Genomic DNA, 14,769 nt, shown 5'->3' with positions numbered 1-14,769 from the left:
CTCAACCGGGATCCACATAAACCCTGAGAGTCCATATAAGACTTTTGGGGATCCATGCGACAAAATAGTAGCTTGGAGATCCACAATAGTATTTTAAGGGCTCTTGAAAAAAAAAAAAAACTTTGCTTTAGATGTATGCATTTGTACGCATTGGTTTCTTTCTCTAACATTTTCAAACTACACAAGCGAATGAGTAAAAAAACACAGTAGCAATTGTGGTAGAAGTTACTATAAAACTAGTTTTTAAACATCGAATGGCTTTAGGGGTCCACCAGAATAAAATAGTATTTATAGATAAATAATTGTTGAGAACCTGCTCTAACCTTCGCTAATCCCCACCACACTATTTCTTGTGGAATTCCATGTAGAAAAGAGTGTATGCTGAGAAATTCCACACAGGTTTAGAACTCAAAGAATCCGGAGGAAGACAGCAGTTATCCCAGCTGATGTGCCGCACTCTAGTATTGGTGGCCACGAGAAGGAATTCCCGAGAATTTTTTCTTGTAAGTGGTAGCCATCTAAAGGATTTGGTATTCAAACCTTGAATGTTGTTTGAATGTTCTTATGAACTCCTGTATCTTCATTATCTATTATATACTTTCTTTAATATATGTGCTTGTTCCAGTCATAGATGCTAGCGTTTAAAGTGAGTTTCATCATTATGAGACACCCTGTATATGTAGCTTCATCACTGAACGTCTGTTTTCCATACTGGCACGGGTTGGGTGGTTTGACCAGAGTTGATAAGCAGGAGAGCTGCATCAGGTTCCATTCTGATTTGGTTTGATTTTTTTCGGCTGGATGCCTTTCCTCACGTCAACCACTTGACAGAGTGTGCTAGGTGCTTTTACATGGCACAGACGCAGGTGCTTGCACGTGACACCAGCACGGGAGTTTCTTTTTACGTGTATGTGTGTGTGTTTGTCCATCGCTACAGCTTGACAACCGATGTTGGTTTGTTTACGTCCGCGTAACTAGCGGTTCGGCAAAAGAGAACGATAGAATAAGTATCAGGCTTACAAAAATACGTATTGGAATCGATTCAAAATTTCAGGTCTTGTGCCTATAATAGAAAGGATTACTTATCTGGTATAAATTGGGGTCATTACTGAATGATAACGTAAATGTAATGTCCATGGTAAATGGACATTATTCTTTACTTGTTTTATTCTTTATTTGTTTCAGTCTTTGGACTGTGGCCATGCTGGTGCACCGTCTTGAAGACTTTTAGTCGGATGAATCGACCCCAGCACTTATTTTTGTAAACCTGGTACTTATTCGATCGGTTGCCCTAGGTGCCGCACAATGGGATTGAACACAAGTCTACATGGTTGAGAAACAAGTTTCTTAACCACACAGCCATACGCTTATAAAGCTTATGCATAAAGTGGAGTATGGTCAATAAAATAGTTAAGGATTTAAATCTTTATTTTAATGCTAAATCTCTGTGAGGTTTTGTTCCCCAGTGCCGAGAGAATGAATTGTGGGTGTCAAAAAGATTAAACAAGTTTCAAGACAACTTGGGCTACAAAAGAATTTCAGAGAATGGAAGGCACAGGTAGGAGGTTAATGATTTCTGCGCTCCTGGGGTTGGGAGTAGTTCTAAATAGCTTAATTAGTCTAGGCAACACATGACGTTAAAGCAAGGCGTGTGCGTGCGTGCGTGTGCGTGCGTGTGTGTGTGTGTGTGTGTGTGTGTGTGTGTGTGTGTGTGTGTGTGTGTGTGTGTGTGTGTCTGAGTGGGTGTTAGGCATTTCTGTTATTCTTTAATTGAATATGTTTGTTGTGTGATGAAATTGTTACTGAGGATTAAAATGTATCTTAAGTTTAATATTTAAATTCTATTTCTTTAGGTTTAATATTGCTGTCAAGTTTTGGCACAAGGCAAGCGAATTTGGAAGAGGAGGCTAGTCGATTACATCGACCCCAGTGCTCAACTGGTACTTACTTTATCGACACCGAGGAATTTAAACTCAGATCGTAAAGAGAGACGAAATACCGCAAGGCATATTGTCCGGCGCGCTAACCATTGTGCCAGCTCGTTGCAATGTTATAGGTTTAATATTGCTTTCTTTTCTACTCTAGGCACAGGGCCCGAAATTTTTGGGGAGGGGTCCAGTCGATTAGCTCAACCCCAGTACGCAACTGGTACTTAACTTATCGACCCCGAAAGAATGAAAGGCAATGTCAACCTCGGCAGAATTTGATCTCAGATCGTAAAAGACAGACGAGATGCCGGTAAGGCATTTTGCCCGGCGTGCAAGCTTGTTCAGCTTTAGGTTTAATATTAAACGAAAAGTTTGACAGGTTTTATTGTGTTAAATCTAATTCAAAGATTGAAAGTGTAAAATTTATGTTTGACACTGTTTATTATACACTGCGTGTAACAGTTTCACTTTCCACTAAAATAATTCCACTTCTTCCACTTTCACTTCAACCGCGGATCTTTGTGGCGTTCGTCACTGTTTACAATTTTGCTCCATTTGTTTTCAAATTTGGTATATGGATTAAGTTTTGTATACTAATTATGAAAATGAAATTCATTTTCCCTATAAACCCATAATTGAAAAATGATTAGCCTTTAAAATTTGCAAAATTTTAGCCAATCAGAAGCGAGTATTTTAGATTTCACCGTGGCGAAGAAGTAATTAAAGTAGAGAAGCATCACATGTTCCATGGCTGATTGGGAAGAACTCTGTTACCATAGTAACCAAAGATGCTGCGCATGAGCACAAGGAATGTAGCCGCCACTTGTTCTATAATTGTTTGTTTTCATCACAGATAGGACTCACATTCAACAAATTGAAAGTACCTGGGTATGTTGACTCCTATATTTGTGAATTTATGTGGAGAAGGAGATACGAGAAAGATAATTTATTTTATAAAATCCTAGTGTGTATTGCAAACTTTTGTTCTTCAAATTTTTTTAACTAATGTCTGTTTTAAACAATGTTTTGATTGTTATTTCTAGCAACTCCTGTTGGCTTGTTCGTAGCTTTTAAATATTTAAATTTCTCGCGAATGTTTTGATATTCGCGAGCAAATTTATATGTATATTTTAATCTTTTGACTGCTATTTCTAGCAACTCCTGTTGGTTTGTTTGTACGTAGCTTTTAAATATTTAATTTGCTCGCGTAGCTAGTTTAATGTTTTGACGTGCCGATGCCCCGCCCCCGCCCCGCCCTGATGATGGAAGAGGCAACGAACGCGCTATTTTCTGATTGGCTGAAAATTCTGAAAAATGATCAAACTTTAAAAACCTGTAACATTTTTGCAAATTTTTTCTGGAATAAATGAATAACAAATTCAGATTCAGCGTCAAAAATTACATCTATATGATACATTAAAAAAAATTTTTAAAGATAATTGTAAACAGTGGCAAAAACCACAAAGGTCCCTGCGTACTATCACAGAGTCTGTAGGAGCATACAAAAGAGCTTCTATGTGATCACACAGTCAGCTAGAAATAGCAACCAAATCTCCCTCAAACCATGCCCTATTGTCTTATAAATAGACGCGTTGGCTAACGTGTGTTTGCTTTCTTGAACATTCAAAAATGACAATATCTTTGATTACGTGTCTGCTCGATCAAGAACTTGAATTGAACAACGACAACAGCAACGTATATTATCACACATAGCAGCCAAAGATCCCTCTATAAATGGTATACATGAAGTTACTCTTTTTCCATTTTTTTTTTTTTGTTTAGCGTTTCCATAAAAGATAGAAACGAAATGATAATTGAAATAACTTTTAAACATTATAAGAAGGTTTGATATAAATGCACTGCGAAATCACTTGACGCTTTAAGAAAGATCAAGTTATATAGTAGTCTATTGCGAAAGTGCTTTGATTTGTTGTAACTGACACATATGATGGTAGACCTAGTTGATACAATTAGGATATAAGTTCTGTTAATATGCATCTGCAAAAAATTTGGGAAGGAAAATGATGTCATAAAATTTTAAGAAATAAAAATACGAAAATGAAAACCGACATTTTAAGCTAGGTTGGAAGGAAGATTTTGCGTTCACTATTAACAGGAAGTAAACATTTGTGCTTTATCTGCTATGGGTCATTACATGGTCGAGTAACTTGTAGTACCAAGTAGTAAAGCACAAAATGTTTTCGTCTGCTATCCATTTACACTTGATTTAAAAAAATACCAAAACGAGTCAACTGTGTTCAGCAGGCACTGTTGACAACGTTCAGTAAGGCAACCGATACAACGTCTGAAACTCCTTTTGTTATGTATGTTGCTTGTACTCAACGCCCATATTGTCACAGTGAGTAGTGTTTGATAATTTTCAGCAACCGATAGTATAACCATTAGTTACATGCCACTCCATAGAAAGGCATATCCTCTACATTAACACTGATGTTGCAGACAAAATGCAAAGTATTTTAACTAATTTTCTTTGCATTCAGTTTAGCATTTGATGCATCTACCAGATATTGAAGACAACATACAACTGGCAGTAGTTGTTCCGTTATGTTTCCTCTGATGTAACTGAGAAAAGATGTAGCATTAAAAGACACGATTCGTGGTATTGGCATTAAAGTTGCGTCGACAGGCTTGACGTTCCACTGAATAAACTCGACGATGTTGTAACATACGGAGTGCATGAAAGGGTAGAGTTAATGCATGATTCATTGTTCTTATAAAAACTGGCCCTGGCCCTAGCTTTCCTGATTTTCTTACTGTTCATTATATTATTCATTGCGAGCGCCTGGTATTCATATACTTCACAGAACGAAAATGTTATGAAAATTATCCTTAAAATTGCTAATTGTTCAAGCATGAGAAGAGCCATTGATATCTCAAAAATTTTGTCGACGAACAGGATCTTGAAGTAATCCATTAATGTTACTTTGTACTGCACTGGGATGTGATAACATTGAGATGGCTAAAGGAGGTTTTTGGATCTGTTGAAACCTGTTATTTAGTTTCTAATAGAAATGACAAGATTCTATCCTGAACAGGGATAAAATAAAAGAAGAAAAAAGAATGAATGAATGAATGAATGCAAGGTCTTTCAAAGAAGGCCACACTGGGTAATGCAGTCTTATATATATATTCAAGGCTGAAATACATTTGATAATAGATCTGCACAATCAAGATTGATTTGGGCTCTACTACAACGACAAATCCAACAGTAGCGACAACATTAACAACAATACTTGCTACTTGGATGCTTTTAGTGAAGTTCACATTTGCAAGTATGCGGATCCGACCGCTGTTCTCTCATCAATCACCATTCTACAACCAAAATATATCTTTGAGCCCTTTTTCAAGAAACTTTGTGGAATCGTGCAACTCCTAACCAAACTCACTTCTAAGTTACGACATTTCATTTAATAACCTTCACACTGAGAAAGCTTTCATAAATGCTACTTCCACTTTTTTCATCTTCACAATGCACACATACAACAAAACCTCCCTTCTTTGACACGCAAGCTCATTATTACATACACTTATACGTCTAATGCGAAGACACCTCCAATCATCAGCCCAGTTAGAAACTTGTAATGTCCTATGTCACAGTGATGTCCCATTCCCAAGAAGGATAACATTTTTTCATTCTAATAGCTATCAACCGATTGCTCTTACTGCAGACGTCTCGAGGGTGGTAAAAAAATGTCGTTTACAGTCACTTTCTCCTACAGCTTGCGACATTCTTCATCCCCAGTGATCACCAGTAGAATCTTTTACTGAACAAGATCTGTAGGAAGCTTCTTTTCTTATGTCCCACTCATCAGTAGTCCCTCCACATTTGAGAAATTAGGCAAAGGCAGTGTCATTGCACATGATACCGACAGAGCATTTGATTATGTGACACTAAGATTTTGTGATTATGTCTATGGGTTCGTCTCTTAGTTCGAAAGTTTTCTGTCATATCGCATCTTGGTAGCGTGAACTTGTATACATCGTTTTTAATTCCCTCCATGACTCTTCATTCGTACGTTAATAACTTACTTGTTACTCCTATCAACGCTCACACCGATACAGACAGTACCACTCTCTACTTCTGACATTTCTGTTTCGACATCTAGGACGAATTTTCTACTACTGCTAAAAACGCACGTTAGACAGCATCAAACGAAACCATTCGGGTGATTGACAGAACCTCAATTACTAAAGCATTATAAACTCTCTCCTACAGACGCACTGCTGATTCCTCAATCCTGTTTATTATTTTGCAGCTTCATAATGATAAACCTACCATTTTATCCAACTATATAATACAAAAAAAATAATATAAAATACGCAGGTTAAAATTGGGACTTAGAAATACACCTGAGTCTAAAAAGAAAAGAACAAAAGAGTATAAACTATATTACTAGTTTTTAGCTGCATAAAGTGGGACCGCATTGTATTCGAGATCATATAGAATTGAAGTTGATACGGTAATTGTATATCACCTTCACTTAGACGCGCCCATGACACTTGTCTCACTTTCACTATCCAACCCCAAATTCTATGCTAAATCCTTCATTACCAGAACGTTCAACCTCTGGAATCCTTCTGTTCATTCTTCACCACCCAAACGTCAAATTAAGTCTCTTCATGTTGACCATCAACCCTATCTTCCTCGTCACTTACCCCTCTCCTTCTGTCATTAAAAGCTAAAACTAAAGCAGGACTCAGTGTGAATGTGTTTATCGTCATAACTTTATGCCTGTGTCTCATAAAGACATAAAGTCTCATATAGAGTCTGTCTTTTAGACTTTATATAACTTTATATAGACAATCAGACAAAGTGACATGTGTATTTACACACACACACACACACACACACACACACACACACACACACACACACGCGCACACACACACACACACATACACACATATTTGTATATATATAAACATGTATGTATAAAGACATATGTATATATGTATATGTATGAATATATATTATTGGTTTCGTGGTGTAGTGGTTATCACGTCTGCTTGGAGCCTCGCCGAAACCTTGAATGCTTAAAAAAGTAGGCGCAAGCGTGACTGTATGGTTAAGAAGTTTGCTTCCTAACCACATTGGTTTCGCGTTTAGTCCCACTGCGTGGCACCTTGGACAAGTGGCTTCTGCTATGGCTTCTCAACAGGGGTCCACTTGACCTTTAGGGGTTCATATTAGATTTTGTTGCCAAAGTTTAGGTTCAAAAAGTGATTATACTTCTACAATATAGAAAATATTAGAATACTTTCTTGATACAATTTCTAATATTTAATTATAAAAATATAATGGAATATTTTTGAACATCAAATGGCTATGGGGGTTTAGCAGAATAAAATAGAATTCAAAGGCCATAATAAAAAATGGTTGAGGATCACTGCGGTAGATGGAAACTGAAGGAAGCCCGTCCTATAAATATCCGTATGTGCGTGACTTTCTGTCTATGATAGTCCCCCACCGCAGCTTGACAACCGGTGTTGGCGTGTTTACGTTCCCGTACATTAGCAATTTTGCAGAAGAGATCGATGGAAAAGTATCAAGCTTTAAAAAAAGTACAACTATTCGTTCAACTAAAATTCTTCATAGTGATGCCCCCACATGGCCGCAGTCTAATGACTGAAACAAGTAAAAGCTAAAAAAGATATATGTGTTTGTGTGTATTGGGAAGATCAAGTTAACTCTACTCTCAGTACAGACCCTCCATCAGTAAGCAAGTTCTTTATTCTTGAAGTTGCTTTAAAATAATTACCTTATTTCAACCACTACCACCACACGTCTATCTGACCATACGCTTGTAAAACGCGCGCACACACACACACACACACACACGTGTCTGTGTCTAACACTAGCTATAGTTTTGAGTGTCTACCTGATTGTGATAACCTTTATCAAAGACTATCTCACTGTGTCTATCTATGAATTTCTCTAGCCACGCTTATGTGAATCTGTCTGACCGTGTCCTCCTTTATCTGTCTTTGTAAGACCTTTATCGTTGTCTGTTTGACAGTATCTGTCTGTTCTTAAATGTAAGCCTAGCTATGCTTATTAAGATGTATCTAACTATGTCTACCTGTCTATACATGTTTATCTATCTAACCATGCATATCAAAGGCTACCTATCAGTCGATATCTGTCTGATCCTCTTCGTAACTCTAGGCATATTTGTGAAACTATTTGAAAGAGTCTTTATGTCTTTCTACATAGCACCGGCTGTGATTATGAAAGTGTCTCCCTGTGTCTATGTCTGTAAGAAAGTCAGCCTCTTTATGAATGTATATCTCATAGTGGCTCTATGAACTTCTAATGATATTTTATAAAACCCTACATGACTGTTTCTATACTATCTAACAGTTATCTACTAAATTTTACTTATTACATTCATTGTGACTGCGACCATGCTGGGATACCACCTTAGAAGGTTTCGTCCAAGAAATCGACCCCGGTACTTTTATTTAATTCTGGTACTTATTTCATTGGTCCCTTGTTGCTAAACCCCTACGCTACGGGGACAGGGAACAAACATAAGCGCAAAGAATATACATACATACATACATACATATATATATATATATATATATATATATATATATATATATATATATATATATATATATATATATATATATATAATAGTGTATAAACTATTTACGTATTCATATACGAAAGAGGTGACCTTTGACCGGACACCTTACATGCTGTATTTTCGGTGCCATTTGCTGCATAAATATGCATTAACTTTAGCGCCCTCACTGAAGGAATATGGATGACAAATTAATTTATTTTGCACACACACATATGTATATGTATGTATGTATATATGTATGTATGTGCGTATGTATGTATGTGCGTATGTATATATGTATGTATGTATGTATATATGTATGTACGCATGTATGTATGTATGTATGTATGTATGCATGTATGTATGTATGTATGTATGTATGTATGTATGTATGTATATATGTATGTACGCATGTATGTATGTATGTATGTATGTATGTATGTATGTATAGGAGAGTGATTGTAAATGTACATGTATGTGTGTATGCGTTTGTTGTGTGTCTGCCTCCTTGTTTAAAAATGCGTTTATAATTATTTCCAAACTTACATTGTTTGTTATTTCTCAACTATTTTACCCCCACCTTTTTTTAATGAAGTAAGAAAAGAAAACTTTGACAGAAAGAACCCTCACTGTAATAATGTGTTTTTGTGTGAAGATGTGGTGTCGGGCTGCAGACGAGAATGTGTGTGTGTGCGCACGTGCGCGCGATGTGTGTATGCGTCTGCTTCTTTGTTTAACAAAGTGTGTTTATAGTTGTTACCATTTTATCTACCCTTTCTTTATATCCTCCGGTTCTTTCACCCCCTATTCATAACAGCAAAGAAAAAACAAAATAAAGAAAGCGAAATGACTGATGCAAAAATAACTTTATAAACATGAGGCAACAAGGAAGCATTTGCCAGAGTCACTCGAATTGCTAGAAAATGCAGTCACGTCTACTTCAACCTAATACTGTTTTAAACATAAAATTTAAAAAAACAACAACAACGAAAGAACACAATGGATGATACAAACTTAGGTAGACAATGCCTGAATACAATGAATAAAAATATGTAATGGTCACGGTAGGAATGTCTTTGATCATAGCTGTTTTGTTTGTTTGTTTCTTTATTTATCTATTTATATTAGAAACTGCTTTATTCTTTCACTAAAATAATTTCGCCGATACATTTCTAGAACAATGATCCAAATATGGCTATCATAATAATTAAGAAAAAAATGGACAAGTATAAAGATATCTCTTTGGTCTTGAAGAAGACACTTATCTGTGAGCAAATTCGCGAATGAAAAACAGATGCATACATACATACATACATACATACGAACATGCACATACACAGACGTATATATATATATGTATATGTATATACACATATATACATATGTATATTTAGATTTATACGTGTTCTTTTATTCTTTTACTTGTTTCAGTCATTTGACTGCAGCCATGCTGGAGCACCACCTTAAGGTGGGGGTCCAACATGGCTGCAGTTAAATGACGGGAATAAGCAATAAAAGAAATACACACACACACATATATATGTGTGTGTGTGTGTGTGTATGTGTGTGTGTGTGTGCGCGCGCGTATATGTATAAATAATCTATTTGGGATTTATGTTTTACCGACGGTATATGTATATATGTATGTATATATGTATGTATGTATGTACGTATGTATATGAAGAGAGGAAGTTTAAGCTAAACAAATATGCAATTCACGGTAACTAATAAAAATATGAATACAAGAATGTCTACACTTATATGTGTTTATTTATTATTTTTCTTTTTCTCGTTTCTCTTCGAAATTGCAGATTGAAGTCATTAGATACAACTTGAATACGTGACACCTCGTTAATATTCATTTAGAACACGTGCAAAAGATGTAGCAACTATATGGACGCCCAATCTGCAAGAAATAGTCACCAAATCCCCACCCTGCCCTCTCAAATTACAGCTTACGCGAGATTACCTCGATTAGCAACGTATTTAATGATCATTTATGATGGTGATGATGAGGAGGAAGGGGACGGTGATGATGATGATGATGAAGATGATTAAGATGATGACAAGGATGACAATGATGATCCCAGTAACGGCGACCATAATAAACAATATTTTCTTTATATTACACGCTCAATATTTTAAACTAACCACCACCAGATTTGCATTTTGGTGAGGAACAGAACTACAGAAAATTTTCTAAAACAAAAAAGATGAAATAAAATTACCATAGAAGGTCTCACAAAAACTGAAATAAACGCCATTTAAATAGCTTGAGGCCCCTACAGATTGTCAGGGTATAAGCTACAGCCTGTTCAGCTTATACCTAAAACTGACAGTTCCTAAAATAGGTACCAACAAAGGCACATATTTGGAATGTGGGTGGTATTGTGAACTCCATCGACCCTAATACTTCTGTTTTATCCTAATACCCCTATTTTATCCGTCAACTACATTGGCACATGTTAAATTGACCGATCTGAGTACACTACTGATATTAATCGCTCAACCCCCTCAATTTGTTATAATTTAGTCAGAGACGGGGGCCTCCTTCTTCAAAAGGGTAGTACTAGACAGGAGTCTCCCAAAATAAGGATGGTCACAACTGTCACACCTTTGATCAAAGGTCTTGTGTGTGAGGGCTGACCTAGGTTTAAACAACGGAAATACTGACAATTGGTGTTTATCGATCTAGAAAGAAAGAAAGAAAGAAAGAAAGAAAGAAAGAAGTAAAGTTCACATTGGCGGAATTTAAACCCATGGCAATCAAATATGTATATCTTGGCTTTATCCCAAACTGTCTGTCTAAATAACAACGACCCTGCGCGAGCGCCTTTATCTGGCCGCTTGATCGGCATGAAATAGCAACCCAATAGCTTTCAAATGAAAATTTGTTCTTCTGGCTACTAGTTTCGAGAAAGGAGTTAAGTCGATTACATCGACTCCAGTGCTCAACTATTTAATCGACCTCGAAAGGATGAAAGGCAAAGTCGATCTCGGCTGAATTTGAACTCAGAACGTAAAGTTTGACGAAATGCCGGTAAGTATTCCGTCCAGCATGCTAACAATTCTGCCAGTTTGTGCCTTAATAATAGTAATAAATGATTTCAAATTTTGGCACAAGGCCAGTAGCTTTTGAGAGGAGGGGAAGTCAGTTTCATCGACACCAATAATAATAGCATAACATTAGTAATAATTTCAAATTTTGGTACAAGGCCAGCATTCAGAGTGGGGGTAAGTCGATTACATCGACCCCCAAAGAATGAAAGGCTGATTCGACTTTGGTAAGTCGAAATGCCGGTAAGCATTTTATCCGGCGAGCCATCAATTCTACCAGCTCGCCGCCTTAAAAAAGAAAAAGATGAAAGTATAGCAAAAGATATATTAGAAAATGTAATTAGTACCAGTAATTACAAAAAGATGGAATGGTCACTGTTGCAACGCTTTCGATCAAAGAACTGATTAATCACAACAAGGTTTTCTTATATAGGCACCAGGTCATAAATCTATGGAATTGGGGACATTCGATTTATATACTTGACAGGTGCCATCGAGCTATACCTAGGTGGTGGTAGGGATCAACACTTGTAGGATTTGACCTCTCAACCTTATGGTTCCACGTTTTGTCGATATTTCCTCAGTTGCCCTCATCTCACACCCAACTGTATCTCGCCGAAGACTGATAGTGAAAGACAATAGTGTTTGTCGAAGACTGATAGTGTTTGTGACATTGTGCCTATGTTTATACGTGTGTGTTTGTAAGTGTGTGAGTCAGTGAATGCGTGCATCAGTATGCGCGCGTGTGTAGGTGAGTGTGTGTGTGTGTGTGTAAGTATTTGTGTGAATTTATTTTTGTGTATGCATGTGTGTTAAGAGTGAGTGTATCAGTGTATGTGCGAGTTTTTGTGTATAAGTGTGTGAGAATGTGTCGAGAGCCAGCGTGTATTTTTGTACGAGTGGTACTGTTTGTACAGATCAGTGCATACTTTAGTATATGTGTGTATGTGTGTGTGTGTGTGTGTGTATGTGTGTGTGTGTGTGAGTGTGTGTGTGTGTGTGTGTGTGTGTGTGTGTGTGTGTTTTGAAACGGGTTTTGTTATAACAATGAAAAGAGTTTCAGAATTTACAGTTCTATAGCTAAATTTCAAAACTTACCGGAATGCGACAACATTAATGCTCCAGTAATAGCTTAAAAAAAAAAGTAACAGAAAGATTGGTTTTGAAAGAGACCAAATAGAAGAGTTTTATAAATGTGGTGCTTGCGTGGTACGGAGCACTTTTGTTAACTGTCTTGTATATTTGATGTTTGACGGAGGGAAGTTGAAAATGAGAGGGAGAGAGAGAGAGAAAGAGTGAGAGGCAGACAAACAGAGAGAGCGGCTAAGGCTTTCGTTTTAGTCTAGATATGTACATACATCCACACACACACATACACACACACACACACACACACACACACACACACACACACACACATACACACACACATTCATAAATAAATTGTACAGGCAAAAGTTGCGTTCTGACTGTTGAAGTTAGAGAAGGAGTTAGTGAGTGAGGAAAGGGGAGGGAATAGGAGGAAGAAAAGGAGGAACAGGTGGAGGCTGTTGGGGAAGGAGTAGGATGAGAAGAGGCTGATGGAGAAGCGGCAAGAGTTGTGATGACGGAATGAAAAAGAGAGAGGAAAAGGAGGGTAGGGCGGAGCGGTCGGTTGGTTGGGTTAATCATTCAGTGAGTATGTTGTAAAGATAGTGCAAGAACGAGCGAGCGAGAGTGAGTGAGAGAAAGAAAGAAAGAGAGACAGAGAGAAAGAGATATGAGGAAGGGTGTAGGATGTAAGGTCGGTATAAAATATATGAATGATAGAAAGGATGGGATTGTAGGATGATGATTGGTTGTATGGATGAAGGGTGAGGGAGTGAAGCAGTAAGAGAGGAAAATGAGTAGGAACGATGGTAGTGACGTAAAGATAAGCAGAGTACTGTTGTTGTTGTTGTTTAATGCCAAGTCAGTACTGATCGAGCAGACCAATGGTAAAAAATGATCCAACTGTAATAATCCTGTCTATTTTTGTGGTACATATTATTAGGACCACATTGGCCAATGTGTCCCCTATCCCTTTTAAGATGGAAGGACGGGAAATAAAGGAATCTGGCTGCTTTTTCTAGCAGATAGAGTGACAGCGTAGAACTTCCTGCTAGTGGGGATGGTGATGAAGGAAAGGTTTTGAAGTGAATGAAAGATCACGCTATAAGAAAGGGATAAAGTGAAAATGACACATTCTTTCACACCTACTAGTTCTATTCACTGATTATATGCTGGATGAAAACGGTTCTTGAATAGAAGGGAGAGGACTTCTGCGTGGATGGGAAGAGACTTCGGATTGGAAGGCAATAAATACGGGCAGCGGCTAATGGCGTCCGCGGCAATGATAGCAGCCCCGCCGGGGAAAAAAAAATTTTCGCGCTGCAGAAACGGATATAGACACATACCCTGGCAGCCCAGGAAACCAAGAGAGGATAAGAACTCCTGAAATTCATATTGGTCGTTTAGAAATAAAAATGGACTCAGAAAAAGATAATGACTTAAACATTCACAGCTCATGCAGTTCAGCATGCTGAAAGGTTTTCGTGTTCTCAAGTCAAGATGGTGTATAGAGAGTCGCAATGCCAATCAGACGATAGGAATTAATAATTCACAGGATTCAAGGCACAAAAGGTACGGCTAGTGCATCTACGGAGGATAGTGAGGAGAGACGGATGAAGATTAGGTGGGCCCCATAGTGAATGAACTGTCCGCTTACAAATAGTTCGGAAGTGTTGTATTAAAGATGAAGACAAAGGAAAAAGAACTGTCAGTGGAAGAAGCGTTTCAGATAATCACCGATCCGATTTATTATACAAGTAAAGAAATATTTAACACACTTAGTGGGGTTGGTAAAAATGAAAGAGTTATAAGGCAATAACAAGAGGGGGCGCCCTATAAAGAAGACCAGGAAGGGGAAGTCTTTGCGAAAAGAAGTGTAATGTGAAGAAGAAAAGGAACCTTTGAAAATGCTGTATGATGACGTCAAGAAGTACTGCTGCTAATGTAAAGAAGAAAGGGTTCAGGCTATTGTGCCTAAGAAAGTTAAACGAAATCCTTAAAACTAAGTAAAAAGGCTGTTCTAGGGGAACAGCATTAGTGACCTACATGCAACAAATATGAGCTGAAGACACAGTTGTGCAGTATGTATAGTAATAGACTTA

The 14,769-nt window shown here is 37.4% G+C and overlaps 1 protein-coding gene across 1 annotated transcript in view; it reads right to left on the bottom strand.

Moving 5' to 3' along the window:
- LOC106869259 (uncharacterized) overlaps nucleotides 1-13,044 on the bottom strand; it is a 107,652-nt gene extending 94,608 nt beyond the window's left edge. The window contains exon 1 of the mRNA XM_089352271.1: nucleotides 12,677-13,044. Within this exon, the coding sequence (XP_089208397.1) occupies nucleotides 12,677-12,692 (16 nt within the window). The 5' untranslated portion in view covers nucleotides 12,693-13,044. The remainder of the gene's footprint in view (nucleotides 1-12,676) is intronic.
- Between the last annotated feature and the right edge of the window lie 1,725 nt (nucleotides 13,045-14,769).

The sequence above is a fragment of the Octopus bimaculoides genome, chromosome 5, assembly GCF_046866305.1.
Source record: "Octopus bimaculoides isolate indiv1 chromosome 5, ASM4686630v1, whole genome shotgun sequence".
In the NCBI taxonomy this organism is placed as follows: Eukaryota; Metazoa; Mollusca; class Cephalopoda; order Octopoda; family Octopodidae; genus Octopus; species Octopus bimaculoides.
This window is presented reverse-complemented; position numbering and strand designations above follow the sequence as displayed.